Source organism: Arvicanthis niloticus, chromosome 1, assembly GCF_011762505.2.
Source record: "Arvicanthis niloticus isolate mArvNil1 chromosome 1, mArvNil1.pat.X, whole genome shotgun sequence".
Taxonomy (NCBI): domain Eukaryota; kingdom Metazoa; phylum Chordata; class Mammalia; order Rodentia; family Muridae; genus Arvicanthis; species Arvicanthis niloticus.
Genome location: NC_047658.1, coordinates 24,441,796 through 24,459,810, shown reverse-complemented (window position 1 = coordinate 24,459,810; position 18,015 = coordinate 24,441,796). Strand labels below are relative to the sequence as shown.

Genomic DNA, 18,015 nt, shown 5'->3' with positions numbered 1-18,015 from the left:
TCTTGCCAAAAGCAATCTATAAATTCAATGCAATTCCCATCAAAATTCCAACTCAATTCTTCACAGAGTTAGAAAAAGCAATTCTCAAAATCATTTGAAATAACAAAAAAACAGGATAGCAAAAACTATTCTCAACAATAAAAGAACTTCTGGCTGAATCACCATCCCAGATCTCCAGCTGTACTATAAAGAAATAATGATTAAAACTGCATGGTATTGGTATAGAGACAGGCAGGAAGATCAATGGAATAGAATTGAATACCCAAAAATGAACCCACACACCTATGGTCACTTAATTTTGACAAAGGAGCTAAAATCATCCAGTGGAAAAAAGACAGCATTTTTTTTTAAAACAAATGCTGCGGGTGCAACTGACAGCATGTAGAAGAATGCAAATTGATCCATTCTTATTTCCTTGCACAAAGCTCAAGTCTAAGTGGATCAAGGACCTTCACATAAAACCAGATACACTGAAACTAATAGAAGAGAAAGTGGGGAAGAGCCTTGAACACATGGGCACAGGGAAAATGTTCCTGAACAGAACACCAATAGCTTATGCTCTAAGATTGAGAAATTGCAAATGGGACCTCATAAAATTGCAAAGCTTATGGAGGGCAAAAGACACTGTCAATAGGACAAAGCAGAGACCAATAGATTGGGAAAAGATCTTTACCAATTCTACATCTGATAGAGGCTTAATATCCAATATATACAAAGAATTCAAGAAATTAGACTCCAGACAATCAAATAACTCAATTAAAAATGGGGTGCAGAGCTAAACAAAGAATTCTCAACTGAGAAAACTAAAATGTTTGAAAAGCATCTAAAGAAGTGTTCAATATCCTTAGTCATCAGAGAAAAACAAATCAAAACAGCCTTGAGATGCTACCTCACATCAGTCAGAATGGCTAAGATCAAAAATGCTGTTGATAGCAGCTGCTGGAGAAGATGTGGAGAAAGAACACCCCTCCAATGTTGGTGGAAATGTAATCTGGTACAACCACTCTGGAAATCAGTCTGGCAGTTCCTCAGAAAATTGAACATAGTATTACCTGAGGACCCAGCTATACCACTCCTGGGCATATACCAAAAAGATGCTCCAACATATAACAAGGGCATATGCTCCAGTATGTTTACAGAAGCCTTATTTATAATAGCCGGAAGCTGAAAAACTACCCAGATGTCTTTTAACAGAGGAATGAATACAAAAAATCTGGTACATTTACACAATGGAGTATTACTCAGCTATTAAAAATAATGAATTAATGAAATTCTTAGGCAAATGGATGGAACTGGAAAATATCCTGAGTGAGGTAACCCAATCACAAAAGTACACACATGGTATGCACTCACTGATAATTGGATATTAGCCCAAATGCTCACAATACCTTAGATACAACTCATAGACCACATGAAGCTCAAGAAAAAGAAAGACCAAAGTGTGGGTGGTTTGGTCCTTCTTATAAGGAGTGACAAAATACTCACAGGAGCAAGTTTAGAGGCAAAGTGTGGAGCAGAGACTGGAGAAGAGACTGGAGACTGCTCCACCTGGATATCCATCCCATGTGCAGTCACCAAATGTATACACTGATGTGGATGCCAGGAAGTGCATGCTGACAGGAGCTTGATATACCTGTTTCCTGAGAGGCTCTGCCAGATCCTGACATAAACAGAGGCAGATACTTGAAGCTAACCATTGAACTTGTCACAGGGTCCCCAATGGAGGAGCAAGTTTGTGTTTTTTTCTGCAGGATGTTGAAGGAGTGTGGTGGCTGCCAGAGTGATTGGTGAGACAAGCTGATGCTGAGACAAAGAATAATGCTGACCTGTGAGCTTGCTGAGTGCCCTGACAATGGTGACTAGGAAGCTATATTGGACATTTGTTCCTGACCCACCTTTGCTTTCTGATATCCCAGATGAGACACGCTGCCTTGTCTCAAATTTTTAGACCTTGTGGAACAGAGAATCAAAAAGAGAAGTTATAATGATTCTTATATTTTTCTTAAAGGTGCCAAGTTATTCAGACTCAATCATGTACTTGTCTACAAATCAATCCAATATTGGAAATAACAGTCTTCATTAGGAAGGCTGGATCTGGACATTTTCAGAGACATATTTGGAAGTTAGCTGCAGTTCTCTATGATATTATGTTAGCAAGGGATAAATTTGGGACAGGCTGTGGATTTCAAACAAGTGTTAATGCATGTGATAAGGCATCTGACATTAGAATAGAACAAATAAGTAATTTCAGGCAGGAATCTAAATCCTAGGCTAGAACAAAGAAGTACACTTCAGGAATGAAAATGACTTTGGGCTAGGACAGGGCAGTAGGCTCAGATATTTTGATCAGCCTGATAAGCCCTTAGAAATAATGATCATGGGAGTGATCATGGGACTCTGTTTACTGCCTTGCTTGTTTTCTTGACTATTTGTGCTTATTTTCTTGCTTGTACCTTGATTATTTGCATCTATTTTATTGCTAGATCCTCAACCTAGAACTGACCTTAATACTTGCATGTAATTAAAGTGGTATAAAACCAGAAAGAGGAGGGATGGGATAGGAGGGTTATGAGGGGGGAATGGTGAAAGGGGATAACATCTAAAATGTAAATAAATAAAATATCCAATTAAAAAAGGGAGAAAAAAGAAAAGATCATTCCTGAGTCCTACAATTCTACACAGCTGTATGTGCCCCATGATACCATCAAAAAATTAGGCTGCAGTGTATCTATACCCAAAACAGAGCACAATAAAATTTCTAAAGGATCGGGAGAAATGGCTCTGTATTTAAGAATACTTGCTGTTCTTGCAGAGGATTCTGGTGGGTTTTGTTCACAGTGCTCATTCAGTGGCTCATACTGCCTATAACTCCACTTCTAGGGGCCTGAACACTCTCTTTAGCCTATGCAGGCTGTTGCATGTACTAAGTATACATACCTTATAATCCATACTGCAGGACTGGTTTCTATATTCTGCTTATTTTCATTACTGCTATAAACTTGGGCAACTATGTATGGCATATAAACACAATACTGTATGTGATATGTAGATTCTGTGTAATCCATCCCTGTTGTTAAATGTGCAATTTAGTGTAGATGACTATATGATAGTCAAAATTAGAAAGTATGCAAAATTTTAAAGCTACAGTCTCTAGGAACTCGAGTGGAGCTGTTTGTGATACAGAAATTTTGAATACATCCACATGTTTTCTTCTCCCATCCTCACAATTTGAGAAGTTAAAAATTTGGTTGTTGGCAAAAGGAGCTCTTTCTATCACTAAAACTAAGGTTAAAGTAGTACTTTTCTCAGATAAACTCAAGACTAAGGTGGGTGTGATCTGGGAGGAGTTAGGAGAAGAAGAAAACATAATCAAAATACATTATAAGAAAAATTTAAATACCTGCGGGTGAGTGCACCCCAGATTCTGCCAGACACATTCTGGGGGATCCATAGAACCCATAGCCAGCGCTAGCATGCCCCTTCTGCCGCTCGCCCCTCCTCCGGTCTGAGGCACAGGGGAAAAGTTCCTGAACAGAACACCAATGGCTTATGCTCTAAGATCAAGAATCGACAAATGGGACCTCATCAAATTGCAAAGCTTCTGTAAGGCAAAGGACACTGTCAACAAGACAAAATGGCAACCAACAGATTGGGAAAAGATCATTACCAATCCTACATCTGATAGGGGGCTAATATCGAATATTTACAAAGAACTCAAGAAATTAGACGCCAAACAACAAAATAACCCCATTAAAAATGGGGTACAGAGCTAAACAAAGAATTCTCAACTGAGGTGTTGGGGGCCGACTTTTAGCAGAAAGCGGCTATCAGCTTTGCAGCCATCTTGAGCCATATACCCTGACATGAGACTTGAATTACAATAGCCTACAACAGCTGAGAACACTCCGATAATCTTGGTTTAGATACCTTGAGATTAAAGGCACGTGAGATTAAAGGTGTGTGAGATTAAAGGTGTGTGACTTAAGAGTATGATTTAGAAGTATAGAGATCAGAATTAGAGACAAGACCTAAGGGCATGATTAAAGGTGTAACTTAGAGGCGTGGCTTAGAAGTAAGACATATAAAATGCAGAGGCAGACAGTAGGATTCAGACATTAGGGAGACTATAGAAGACAGAACCAGACATTAGGGAGACTATAGAGAGAGATTCATACACATCAGACATTAGGTAGAATCTACCCTCACCCTCGCTCTTGCTGAAACCCGACCTGCAGACCGGAGCAGCAGCTTGGGCCGGGATACAGTGGCCGCCCAAACGTGGGGTCGGCCCTTGCCTCAACATTTTGCCTGGGCTGCAACATTTATTTTGGCCGCCCCAACTTGGGGCTAGTGCGGTCCCCAACATTATTTTGGCGCCCAAATAGGGACTCCAGCTTGGGCCTCAACACTGAGGAAACTCGAATGGCCAAGAAGCACCTTAAGAAATGCTCAACATCCTTAGTCATCAGGGAAATGCAAATCAAAACAACACTGAGATACCACCACACACCAGTCAGAATGCCTAAGATCAAAAACTCAGGTGATAGTAGATGCTGGTGAGGATGTGAAGAAAGAGGAACACTCCTGCATTGTTGGTGGGGTTGCAAGCTGGTACAACCACTTTGGAAGTCAGTCTGGCGGTTCCTCAGAAAATTGGACATAGCACTACCTGAGGACCCAGCTATACCACTTCTGGGCATATACCCAGAAAATGCCCCAACAAATAACAAAGACATATGCTCCACTATGTTCATAGCAGCCCTATTTATAATAGCCAGATGCCCTTCAACAGAGGAATGGATACAAAAAATGTGGTACATTTACACAATGGAATATTACTCAGCTATTAAAAATAATGAATTCGAGAAATTCTTAGGTAAATGGATGGAACTAGAAAATATCATCCTGAGTGAGGTAACCCAATCACAAAAGAATACACATGGTATTTATTCACTGATAAGCGGAGATTAGCCCAAAAATTTGAAACAACAAAGATTCAACTACCAGACGACTTGAAGCTCATGAAGAAGAAAGAACAAGTGAGGATGCCTAGGTCTTTCTTAGAAGGAGTAACTAAATACCCAAGGGAGCAAATATGGACACAAAATGTGGGTCAGAATCTGAAGGAGAGGTTGTAGGGAGACCATTCCATCTGGGTATTCATTCCATGGGCAGTCACCAAAAATAGACGCTGATAGGGATGTCAGGATGGGAAAGCTGACAGCAGCCTGATAAGGCTGTCTTAGAGGTCTCCCAGAGTCGGACATACCCAGAGACAGATACCCACAGCTATCCATTAATCTGATCAAAGGTTCCCAATGGAGGAGTTAGAGAGTAAATTGAAGGAACCTTAAGGGCTGGTGGCCCCGTGAGGAGAGCAACAATACCAACCAGCCAGAGCTCCCCAGGGTCTAAACCACCAGCCTAGGAGCACATGTAGAGAGACACATGACTCCAGCAGTATATGTAGGGGAGGATGGCCTTGTTGGGCATAGGTGGGAGACAAGGTCAATGGTACCCTGAAGGCTGAGCACTGATGGGGGGGATATCTGAGGGTGGGGAGGGGGGCTGGGGGTAGGTGGATAAACACCTTCATGGAAGCAGGAGGAGGGGGGATGGGATAAGGGGTTCCTGGGTGGTGGGGGAAATATGGTAAGGGGATAAAATTTGAAATGTAAATATTATATCCAATAAAAGAGGGAAAAAATAGAAAAGCGAGTAGAACCAACAATCTTAATAAAATGTCAGCCCTCTTAAAAAAAACTATCTTGATACTAAAATTTGTTTTGAGAATTGTATATTGCAGAATGATCAGCCTTGGTGTATCTACTCAACAAGCGAGCTGGGCAGACCTGCTCAAACCTCTGAGGTCCAGGAATTCCATCTGGAGACAGCGAAGACACAGCATCAGAGGATTGTCAATTTGCTCTCCCCCCCCCCACTCCTCTTCTAATATCTCAATAACCATAATCAGCTTGAAGAAGCTAATGAAGAGTCAGCGCCCCTATTCCCTGGGCTAGGGGACTAAGGTGGTAAATGTTGGGCTGTCTCTCTAGGGAAAAGTAGTGGTTTTGTCAGAATAGAGAGGATTAGCTAGGGTTTATTGCATAGCCATAACCTATTAGTAGAAATCTGTATAATTAATATCAAGATGAAGATATAAATTCTTAAATGGCACCAATTTACTTTGTCTACAAATTTTAAGGTTTTCATTGGCATGAGCTTCTTAGTGATATAAGAGTGAGACGAATATTGTTACTCTCATAGGCATTGTACCAGTATAACACACTTAGGAATACAAAGCTTAGACCCAGTCCTTCTTTAACTTTTTTAACTGATTTGAGATGGTCAGCCTGTGAGTTAAGGGACTATAGCAAATTCATGACTTGGAGTTTATTATAAGGGTGTTCTCTATGTTTTATGTAGAAATAGCTGAGTGGAGTTAACAGGCAACAGTCCAGATTACCTTACATGGATAGCTGGTTTTCAAAACATCAGAAATCCTTAGAATTGACATGACAAACATTTCAGTATTAATGTTCATTTTCATTAGAGACCTGTCTGCTCTGGACAGCTTCCTATATTGAATTCTAAGAAGAAATTGAGCATCCTTGGAGTTACTCCAGTTGTGGTGAGACAGCCACTAGACAAGAATTACCACTTTCCTTCTACAGACAAATTACTGTCCAGAAAAGGACACACTTGCAGAATAGTCGACTGATTATATCTGCCTAGACAGAGTAATCAGCCCTTAATAATTCTGCAGCACTAAGGTCTGTCAGAAGATCCTGGACCAGAAGGCAGAAGAACAGATGCTCCAATGTTTTGAAGTAGAGCGAGTGTCCAGGTGTTCAGAGGTCTCTATAAATTGGCTAAGTTTTAGAAACTATGATTTGTGCTTCCCACAATTATAGTTAACTCAGTCATTCTGGATTTCTGATGGGGCTGAAAACATATAGCTATTGACCTTAAGAGAAAAGATTTGAGTGGATGGTCGTCAGTTGACATTCATCCTAAAGCCAGGTTCAGAACTAAATGTTCTAGTTAGAATAGATGACAGAGGAGCTGGTTAGTCAACAAAAGGATGGACTGGGTATTAGGACTATCCTGTACCTCACTGGTACAAATTGGCATAATTTTGCTCTAATTGTATTTTGAGAGAAAAGTTTCATTTTAACAGGAAGGGTGATGTGTAGGAGGAGCTAAGGTAGGAGGAGTACTGAGAGGAAGAAAAGGAGTAAGAAGAGGAGAAGAAGAAGGAGAGAAGAAGCTAGGTGATGAAAAAGATAAAGAGGGGGGAGACAGGGAGGCAGATATTCATGTATCTCCACCAGTCAAAGATAGTTGTTATATCTAGGTCAGTCAGTGGGTTACACCTCTGGTTGAACAATTCCAAACTTATAAAGCCTATGATTAACATTTTTTTTTTAAAAAATGTATAAATGCAAAAAGGGAAAGGGGGCATGGGATATGGGTTTCCTAAGGGGGGTGGGGGGTGGGGGGAATGGGGATAGGGGATGCCATCTGAAGTGTAAATAAAATATCTAATAAAAAAAAGTTAAAGAAATTTTAAAAAAAGAAAAATTTAAATAAAACAATATAAATTGAAAAAAATATTTATTTAAATGATTTATGGCTTGTCCCATAAACTCACAAAGCTCCTTAAGAGTGCTGTAACATCCCACAGAAGACAGGACTGAAGCTCTGCCAGTTCTCATATCAATACATACCCCTCACTAGTCCCCAGTGCTTACTGCATAATAAATACACCCCACACATTTAACCACTGAAGTCATACCGCATGCAAAATGAAAAACTCAACATTTACAGACTCCCCTGATTCTCTGTTAATTCTACATTTGCTTTGATTTTAACAATAATTTTATTGCTAAAAATCATCATAAAATGCATGTTATGTTATGAAAATAAAAATAGTTTTCCTGCACAAGGTTAATTACCACTTTAATTAATCCAGCCACCTGTGGTCTGTCTTTACCTTCAAATCATCCCTGTAAGTAAACAGGAAAATTTAGAGAAATCCAACAAAACTCTTGCTTCCATCCCATTCTTTTGCATTTTCTTGATGATTTTGTGTGTAACATTAAGTGTAGAATTCATATAAATTATCTACAAAGTTACAGTGACATTAGGTAACAATCTTTATCATGGTGTGTAGCATAAAAAAGGACTAGGTTTCAACAGGGAATTTGAAAATAGTCTGTTGTGTGAAGGATGAAATGGTGGAACATAATGACTACTGACAGATTGCAAATTTGGCTCAGTGTGTAACCAAATGAACAATTCAACCAAAGCCAAACTAATAATCATCATTAAGTTCCCACAACTCTAGTTGCTTTACCAGAAGGAATATTAAAGGCTGAAAGGGGAAAAGAGCCAAGTAACATATAAAGGCAGACCTATCAGAATTATACCCAACTTCTCAACAGAGACTCTGAAAACCAAAAGGGCTTGGGAAAATGGCTTGCAGTTTCTCAGAGACCAAAGATGGCAGCCCAGAATATTATACCCAGCAAAACATTTGATCACCACAGGTAGAGAAACCAAGATATTCCATGACAAAACTAAATTTAAACAATATCTGTCTGTCGGCAAATACAGCACTACAGATGATACTAGAAGGAAAACTCCAACCCAAGAAGGGTAACTTCACCCAAGAAAACACAGGAAATAAATAATTTCACACAAGCAAAACCAAAAGAAGGGAAGTGTGCTGTGTGCATGTGCGCACACTCACACACACACACACACACACACACACACACAAAACCACCACCAATAGCAACAACATCAAAATCACTGGAATTAGCAATCATTGGTCATTAATATCTCTCAACCTCAATGGACTCCATTTCCAAAAAAGACACAGGCTAACAGAATGGATGTGAAAACTAGGCATGATCAAGGTAAAGGATGCTCTCTGTGCTGTACTCCAAAGAATGTTATCTCCTCCATCTCAGTTCCCTGAAGACTTTCACCACAAATTTGGAGAAGACATGCCATGTTGACTAGACAGCATGTAATCTGGGAGAAAAAACTGAAACATACTCTAGACTAAGGAGAGCGCTCAGGGGGTAATATGTCTTGCTATGAAAGCATAGAAACCTGAGTTCAGATCCTAGAACCCATATAAGAAGCTGGGTATGACAGTGCATGCTAGGGAAGTGGAGACAGCCAGATTCCAGAAACTAGCCAAGAATCAGTAAGCTGCATGATCAGTGAGAGAGTTTTTATCAAAATATGTTAGACATTACATCTGTCCTCCAACACTTGTGTGAATACATAAGCATATTCATATATGGAAATATCCACATTAAAAAGTATATACAAGAAACACTACACACACACATACACATTGCTGATAGGATAGAATAATAAGAAATGTCAGAACAGGTACAATTAATAAAAATCAGTTAAAACTTTTGTAACCTAGATTCCATAATTAACTATAGCTAAAGAAAACAGAAAATTACATCACGCAGTCATTACATGATAAATTATATTGTAATTAAAAGATATTTAATATATTCACCAATGTTACATGCCAATAATTGGTAGAAATATAAAAATGAATACCTGGATACATAGGCCATTTCTTAAGGGGTTTGTAGAGTGAATTGAAAACTGCCAACCTCCCATATAAGTCTAGTGTAAAATAAGAATTCACTGATAATTGTACAAAAAAAATCAAGAAGCTGTGTTTAAATTACAGCTTCATTAGTAGTGAAGTCCTTGCCAAGCACATGGAATGTCCTGTGTATGCTCCCCAGCATGGGGAAAAACAATTTCTATAAAAGATTACATTAACAAAGCACTAAACCTTTACTTACACAAGTCCCACTGCAACTCACAGAATATACACCCACAAAGCCATTCTTCTGCTGGTATTACTTTACATGGGACTTATTCTTATAGTTCTGTTCATCAGGGAAACTTTAAAACAACACACGGCATAAAATTTAAAAGTAATTAGGCATTCCTGTCACCAAGGAGGTTTGCCTTAACCAGGGAAACAGGTGAGAATCCTGCCCCAATACCCATGCCTGTTGGGACCCCCACAGAACCTAGCAGATGTGGGATCTATCCCACTCTGTTGAAGCCCCATTGCCTTTCTGGTCTGTACTTTCACCTGCACCCATGGTAAATTGGTGTGCCTGCCTCCCTCCCCTCTGACCCCACAGCCTGTCTGTCTCCCAGGAGGTTGACCCTAACCAGAAACACAGGAGGAATACTCTAACCAGGGACACAGGCAGCCTGCTCTAACCAGGGAGATAGGAGGTCTGCTCTAAGCAGAGACAGCACTGCCTGCCTCCTGAGAGCCCTGCTCTAAACTAGGTCACACAGTTTTACCTGCATCCCAGTATGTCTGCTCCAATCACAGACAACCAGGCCAGTTAACACCAGAGATAACCAGATGGTGAAAGGCAAGGACAGGAACAAAAGCAACAGAAGCCTCTTTTAATTTGACACCATCAAACCCAGTTCTCCTACCACAGCAAGCCCTGTATTCCTTAACACACCTGAATAGCAAGATTCTGACCTAAAATCCCATCTTGTAAAGATAAAAGAGGCCAATAGGGAAGGTGTAAATAACTCCCTTAAAAAAATACAGAAAATCACAGGCAAAGAGATAGAAGTCCTTAAAGAGAAAACAAATAAATCCCTTAAAGAAATACTGGAAAGTACAATCAAACAAATTGTAATTGAACAAAACAGTCAAGATCTAAAAATTGAAATAGATAGAAGCAATAAAAAAAAACATAAATGGAGGCAACCCTAGAGAAGGGAAACCTAAGAAGGAGAACAGGAACAACAGATGCAAGTATCACCAACAGAATAGAAGAGATAAAAGAAAGAAGAAACTGATATATCAGTCAAAAACAATGCAAAGTGTAAAATGTTCCTAACCCAGGAAATTTGGAACAAAATGAAAATACCAAACCTAAGAATGATAGGAATGGAAGAGTGTGAAGATTCCCAGTTAAAAGGGCCAGAAAGCACCTTAAACAAAAATCACAAAAGAGAACTTCCTTATCCTAAAGAAAGAAAGAAATGGCCACAAATGTACAGGAAACCTACATAACACCAAATAGATTGTACCAGAAGAGAAAATCCTCCAGCCACAAAATAATCAAAACACTAAATGTACAGAATAAAGAACGAAAATTAAAAGCAGTAAGGGAAAAAAGGCCAAGTAACATATAAAGGCAGACCTACCAAAATGACACCTGACTTCTCAACAGAGATTCTAAAAGCCAGAAGATCCTGGAAAGATGTCATGCAGACCCAAAGAGACCACAGACACTGGATCAGACAACTATATAACCAGCAAAACTCAATTACCATAGACTGAAAAACCAAGATATTATATGGCAAAACCAAATTTAAATATCTTTCTACTAATCCAGCCTTACAGAAGATACTAGAAGGAAAATTCTAACACAAGGAAGATAACTCCACCCAAGAAACTAAAAAGCTTCATTAAGGCAAAGGACACTGTCAATAGAACATAACAGCAATCTACAGATTGGGAAAAGATCTTCACTAACCGTACATCTGATAGAGAGCTAATATCTAAAATATATACAGAACTCAAGAAGTTAGACTCCAAAAGATCAAATAATCCAATTAAAAAATGAGGTACAGAGCTAAACAGAATTCTCAACAGAGAAATATCAAATGGCTGATAAGCACTTAAAAAATGTTCAACATCCTTAGTCATCAGGAAAATGCAAATTAAAATAACTCTGAGATTCCACCTTACACCAATCAGAATGGCTAAGATCAAAAAACTCAAGGGACAGTACATGCAGGAGAGAATGTGGAGAAAGAGGAACACTCCTCCATTGCTGGTGGGATTGCAAACTGGCACAACCACTCTGGAAATCAATCCAGCAGTTCTTCAAAAATTAAAAAATAAATAGTTCCATCTGAAGACCCAGCTATACCACTCCTGGGCATATACCCACAAGATGCTTTAGCATACTAAAAGTATGTGTGCTTCACTATGTTCATAGAAGCCTTATTCATAATAGCCAGGAACTGGAAGCAACCCAGATGTCCCTCAACTGAAGAATTAACACAGACAGTATGGTTCATTTACACAATGGAATACTATTCAGCTATTAAAAATGAGGACATCATGAATTATTCAGGCAAATGGAAATAGAAAAAAAATCATACTGAGTGAGGTAACAAAGACCCAAAGGCCATGCATGATATGTACTCACTGATAAGTGGATATTAGTCAAAAAGTACAGAATACCCATGATACACCTGACCACCTATGGGGGTCATTTTCATTCATACCACCAGATGATGTTTATCATGTCAATTAAAAAGCAAATGAGAATGAACAGTTCAGGGAGAATTCTACTTAGCATAAATGGGAAATGCCTATCAAGACAGAAATGCAAAGCTTTTCTGACTTGCCTTAGCAGAAACGCTGAGTATAACACAGCCATAGTCAATCCCTGCCCCAATTTCTGCCCATTTCCCACTGAAAGTTCCAGGGGGTAGGAAGGTAGAGAGTTGGGCTGGTCCAGCCAGAAATTAGGATGAAAATAAATGAGAATAATGTGTTTAGAATCAGAACAGCAGAGAGACTGAAGAGACAAACAAGGATTCTGAGTTAGATGCACTAACCAGGGGCTCTCCCACAAAACAGGCAGGTAGTGTGTGTGTGTGTGTGTGTGTGTGTGTGTGTGTGTGTGTGTGGCTTTAGAGTGTGTGGCATAGTATACAGGAAAGTTCAGCAGCCTGAGGGTTTGTAGAAAGCCAGCTGTGTCTCAGCCTCCTGGACACTGAAGATAGACAAAGGGCGGGGCTCAAGCTGAGAAAATAAAGAGAATTGTGATGGTAGGGTGGGTCAGAGCCTGAGGGACATGAGTGGCACTTTAGGCAGTAGGTACCTAGAACACCTTAGAGCTCTGCAGCATGTGCCTTCGAGTTAGGGATGAGGAGCCTGCACAAGTCTACCCAGTGAGTCCTCTGAGGTCTTTAACTGTATTCTACCCTGGGCTTGCAGCCCCATGCAGTCAGCTCCAGTCATGCAAGGTTCCATCTTGGGGACTGGGATTTAGAAATCTTGAGTGAACAGACAAGATCCTAGGCTGATAGGATCACTAGGAGACCACTGAGGAGGAAAAAGGACCACAGTGCTTGCTCCAGTTGGACCTGATCTATTAATTTTGTTGATTGGAACACTGTCCCACCCTAGAGGTCTGGGTAGGAACTGCAGAAATGAGGACTATAGGCTCAGTCAAGCACTAGATGCTAAACATAGAGTAGAGATTTACTTTCAAGTTGGATTAAAGTTGGGAAGAGAAGTATTTACGAGCCCCTTTATGAGCCGGAGAGTTGGGACTGATAAAGGAACAGCCATGACTTCAATTGTTCCAGTTGCCTGGATTTGGGAGCCACATTAAAAACTACACCTACTTCTGCATGGACACCGATTAGCATCTGGAAATCAACTTGTCAACTGAATTGTGACACTTTTTCAGTTTTTGTACCTCTTTTTTTTCTGGGATGAACCCAACACTCTGCCTGCCCCCTGTAATGTGACTCAGAGCCCGCTCTCCATCTTCTTTCAATTATGTTTGTTTGCACTTTCTCTTGCCCTGCTTCTTGCCTGCAATGATGGCTGTAACATTTTAAAGAGAGGGGCTTTCCTTTCTGCATTACCTTGACTTTGTGTGTGTTCTTACTTATTATGTAGGAAGGACCACGAAGGCACCATCCTTCAGATATTCCTACCAGGCAGGTAAATTTCATTTCAACTGTTTTTAACTTATGCATGAGTGTGTGATGATCATTCAACAGACACTTCTTCAATGCATCCCTCATACATCTGGGAGCCTGAGACTACTATAGTAGGTCTTGATTATGTTGGATACATACATCATATATATGTATATCACACACATATATAACATTTGCAGCATATATATAAATTATAAAATAGAGTAATAAAACAGATTTTATACTTAAGACTTTGAAACACTGTGTTTCCAAATCCACCTACAGGCTACCTCCCCATTTTACCTCCCAGTATCTCTCAAAAAACATACACATTTTATTTCAAATACCATTTTCCATCCACTTTCCCCCAATATGTGTGCCTCTTTAAGTGAATTGCTGACAATTCCTTGATTTTGAATGTCATAAATCATGGTCACAAATGTTGGTTCCTTAGTCTTGAATGCTGTATATAATTGTAGTTCCCTTATTTTCACTGTTGATTAATTAATTAATCATGGGACAAAGCATACTTCATAATTTTTTTTCTTGTTTGCTACACTGGGTTAATACAACATTGTTCTTTAATGGACAGTGGCACTGTGAGCATTTGAGTATAGGTCTCCTTCCCATGCACAAGAAGTTCTTCTGCTTACTTACACAGGAGGGGGATGTTTGGACCATGGGGAAAACAAGCTCTTCATTAATCTGAGGACTGCCTCATTGTGTACAGAGCATCATACTCACTCCCCACACCCCAGAAGTTGTCTCTCTACACTGTGTGGCATGTCTTTACAGCATGAAGCTTTCATTCCTTGGGCCTCTGGTATTCATATATGCCATACAATGGTGACATAAAAAGCTATATATGAAATAAGACATGTAATAAGACTAAATAATGGACCCATTTTATTTCTATATAGAAAAAAACCCTCTGAACATTTTAAATAAAATTATACTTAAAAATAAAATTGAAAATGTGTGAGCATTAGCTAGGGTTTATAGAAACATGCATGCTATTGATGTGGGAATCAAAAATAAAGAAGCCCCCTGGAAGGGGGCTATGATGCCATAGTGTGGTTCTTCTCCACCTACAAACAGCAGTATGAAAAGAAATAGTTTGGGGGTTTGCTTTGTGATTTTCCCCCTACCTCCATTCTACTAGCTAAGTAGTCTACGCATTGCTCTTATCATTTTAATTGACACAAGCCCAAATGAATCACATGTTGGCTTTATATGTTCTAAGAGGTTCTATTTGTTTTGCTGTTTTACAATTTTCCTTAAGTCTATGGAAAACCGTATCCACTACATGCAAAACATAAGGAAAGAGAAGAGAAAATTGGAGAAAAGGTTCGCAAGGCCTAGCCCAATTCCAGATCCAGGAATCTTGGTAAGTGTGTGTCTCTCACAGAAATCAACAGTGTTTGCACCCTCCTTTTTAATGCATCTGATTGTGCTTTCATTTTCTCTGGAAGAATTTGGCATGCCAGTCTTGAGAGACCCCTGAAAATTTCTCTCACCAAATTCCCATTGTTTAGATTTGCATAGAAACTGTCTCCTTATAAGGACAAGGAGTTTGATCTTTGAAGTCATATTGTCTGTTGTTATGTCCAGCTTACTCATTTAAATCTTTGACTCCATTATTTTAAAAATGAGTTACAAAATTTTCTAAAATTAATTATTTAGCCTATAATTGAACACTTCAAATCTCAGAAAATTCTCTACACTAATTGTAACTTAGTATATATATATAAATATAAATATAAATATAAATATATATATATTTAATATGCATATGCATGTATAAGTATGCTGTATGTGTATATTTATACATTTACATATTTTTATATATGTATACATTCACATATATATTTACTTTTAATATATCTTATGCTATGTGTGTCTAAATCCCCACAGAGGCCCAGGAAAGGCTGTCACATGCCCCCTGTAACCATGGGCTTACAGGTGGTGGTGAGCCACTTGACAAGGGTACTAAAAATCTAAGAGCTAGAACTGTTAACTCTGAGCTATCTCTGGCCCTTGATACATTTTTATTAGAATGCAAATGCTTTTACAATGCAGTCTATCATACAAGAGCCTCTTACAGCAGCATTAAACTGCACATTCTGTGGCTCAGCAGAAGTCCGATGGCCTTCTGACTTGACAGTCTTTTGGTTATCTGAAACAGCTGTCACTCTCCTCCAATGTCAGAATTACTTTTCTTCTGGTTGAAAATCAATTTTTTTTTTAATCTATTCTGCTTTCTGCTGACTGCTGAGCCCTGGCTGTTTTCAAACAATGATTGTTTCATATATAAATTTTTAGCTATTTTATCAGTTTCATGCACTTCACATATACTATAATGTTTTCTGTATTCCACCTAGCATGGCCGTTCTTTCCTCAAAACCGAGGAATACTCTGACATCTCACCACTTCTATCTATTGTCCATAGCAAGTTGTCACATTGCAGAAATCACCCAGCATGAAGCTCTCAGAAGAGATTGTTCCTTTCACGTAGAAATGTGCAGGCAAGGTTCCTCCACATGTTTATTCCTTGATAAACCAGTTTAAATGTAGAACTCATATTGGTTTGTTTACTGTGGAGTGTATGTCTTTGGATGAAGATGCATATGCCAAAGTATAAATACATAACCCTGTTGCTTCTCTCCTTCCATCATTGTGTGTCACAGGAATCAAACTCAAAATGTCAGGCTTGTCAGCAAGTGAGCCATCTCACTGGTCCAGCTCGCTTTTACCAATGAAAACTACCTCATTTTCTGGATGTATATAGTGACTGCAGTGACTGTATGATAGATATACTGCAGGATGTCTTTGTTGACATTAAGGGCTGATGTATGTAATACTGTTTGGAAAGGAAGGTCTCAGTCCTGAGAGGGAGATAATTGATAGCTCGTATGAATTTTTCTTACATGAATTTCAATTGCATTTTATTTTCAATTGTGTGTTCTACTTCTTCATAGTGGACCTAAGCCTGGAGTCCTGTAGAAGAAACAACGCTCCGGACCAAAATATGTGGACTTCTGACATTGACCAACAGGTCATGGCTTGACTTCATCTGAAAAATAAAGGAATGTGTGGCCATTCTGCAAAATAAACACTGAGCTTGCACTAACATCCAGGCATCTGAATTGTATTAGGTACCATGTCTCATCACTGTTTTTATTCTGTGGTAAACTGGTATCTTAAATAATATGCAAACATTTTGAAAATATATTGTGCTTAAATTTTTGCAATTGAATGTGTGGCTTATTTAGATATTGGGAGCTATGATTTGATAATGGGAGAATAATAGGATAACAACCCCATCTAGAGTCACAAAGATTTAGGTTGATACTGCAAATAACGGGTAATATAAACAAAATTGCCACTTAAAGCCCAATACCAAAATGCAATTCTATGTTCACATGTAAAATAAATAGTAGCTGTGTCTGGTATAGTGATATGAAAGTAATTTCCAACTTGAAAGTGAAATGGTTGTTTTCTAAAATAGTTGGCAACTGTTCAATACATGTGAGCAATGCAACTGGTCAGTTATTTGCAGTCTAAAAACTGATATGCAAAGTGAGATACTAAGAATTCTGCTTTTAAAACTATACAGAACTATGAGAAATGATGGTTACTAGAGTCTGGAAAAAAAAAACAGCCAGAAAACAGGATAAACTATTTAAAAGTTATTTTCTAGAAATTGAACAATATTCACAGTACAACTTGTGTTTTCAAGGCATGAGAAGTAAACTTGATCAATCAAGAAGAAAATTGCATAGAAGAAGGTTCCAAACTATACTACAGGACACAGAGCCTGAGCAGAATTCAGAAACTTTCTGAGGTTTTGGGCACATTGAGGAAAAGAATAAGTATCCAGGTAGACTGATTTAGCTGGTGTTGTAGGGACCAACTCCACAGAGTGACAAGTAGGCAGGCAACTAGAGTCTTCTACTAGTTGACCTGAGTGCTTCATAACCACGTAACCACACATGTGCAGGGTGCAGCTCAACAGTTTTCCTTTACTCCGTGTTCTTGATGAAGGTCAGTCTCTAGAGGGCAGACTAATTGTGAGTTCAACACTTACCTATGAGCCAGTATTCGTAGTCCTTGTTGATCATACAGGGTAGCTAGCAATAGAGGAGTTAAATGATAGCAGTAAATTCCTCCCAAATAAGCAGCTCTCCAAGACCAGGTCTTGGAAGCTTAACATGAAGTTTGGAACTCACCATCCCCCTTACTACTTCAGAGGCA

General features: G+C 39.0%; 1 protein-coding gene and 1 long non-coding RNA gene across 2 annotated transcripts in view; one reads left to right on the top strand and one right to left on the bottom strand.

Annotated features, from left to right (window-relative positions):
• LOC143442465 (uncharacterized) overlaps positions 1–18,015 on the bottom strand; it is a 71,381-nt gene that overhangs the window by 47,341 nt on the left and 6,025 nt on the right. The window lies entirely within an intron of this gene.
• Ccdc179 (coiled-coil domain containing 179) lies at positions 12,907–16,890 on the top strand. The gene is made up of 4 exons (XM_034491251.2): positions 12,907–12,999; positions 13,739–13,783; positions 15,044–15,148; positions 16,740–16,890. The coding sequence occupies exons 1-4, from the start codon at positions 12,955–12,957 to the stop codon at positions 16,746–16,748; spliced, it is 204 nt and encodes a 67-aa protein (XP_034347142.1). The 5' UTR covers positions 12,907–12,954; the 3' UTR covers positions 16,749–16,890.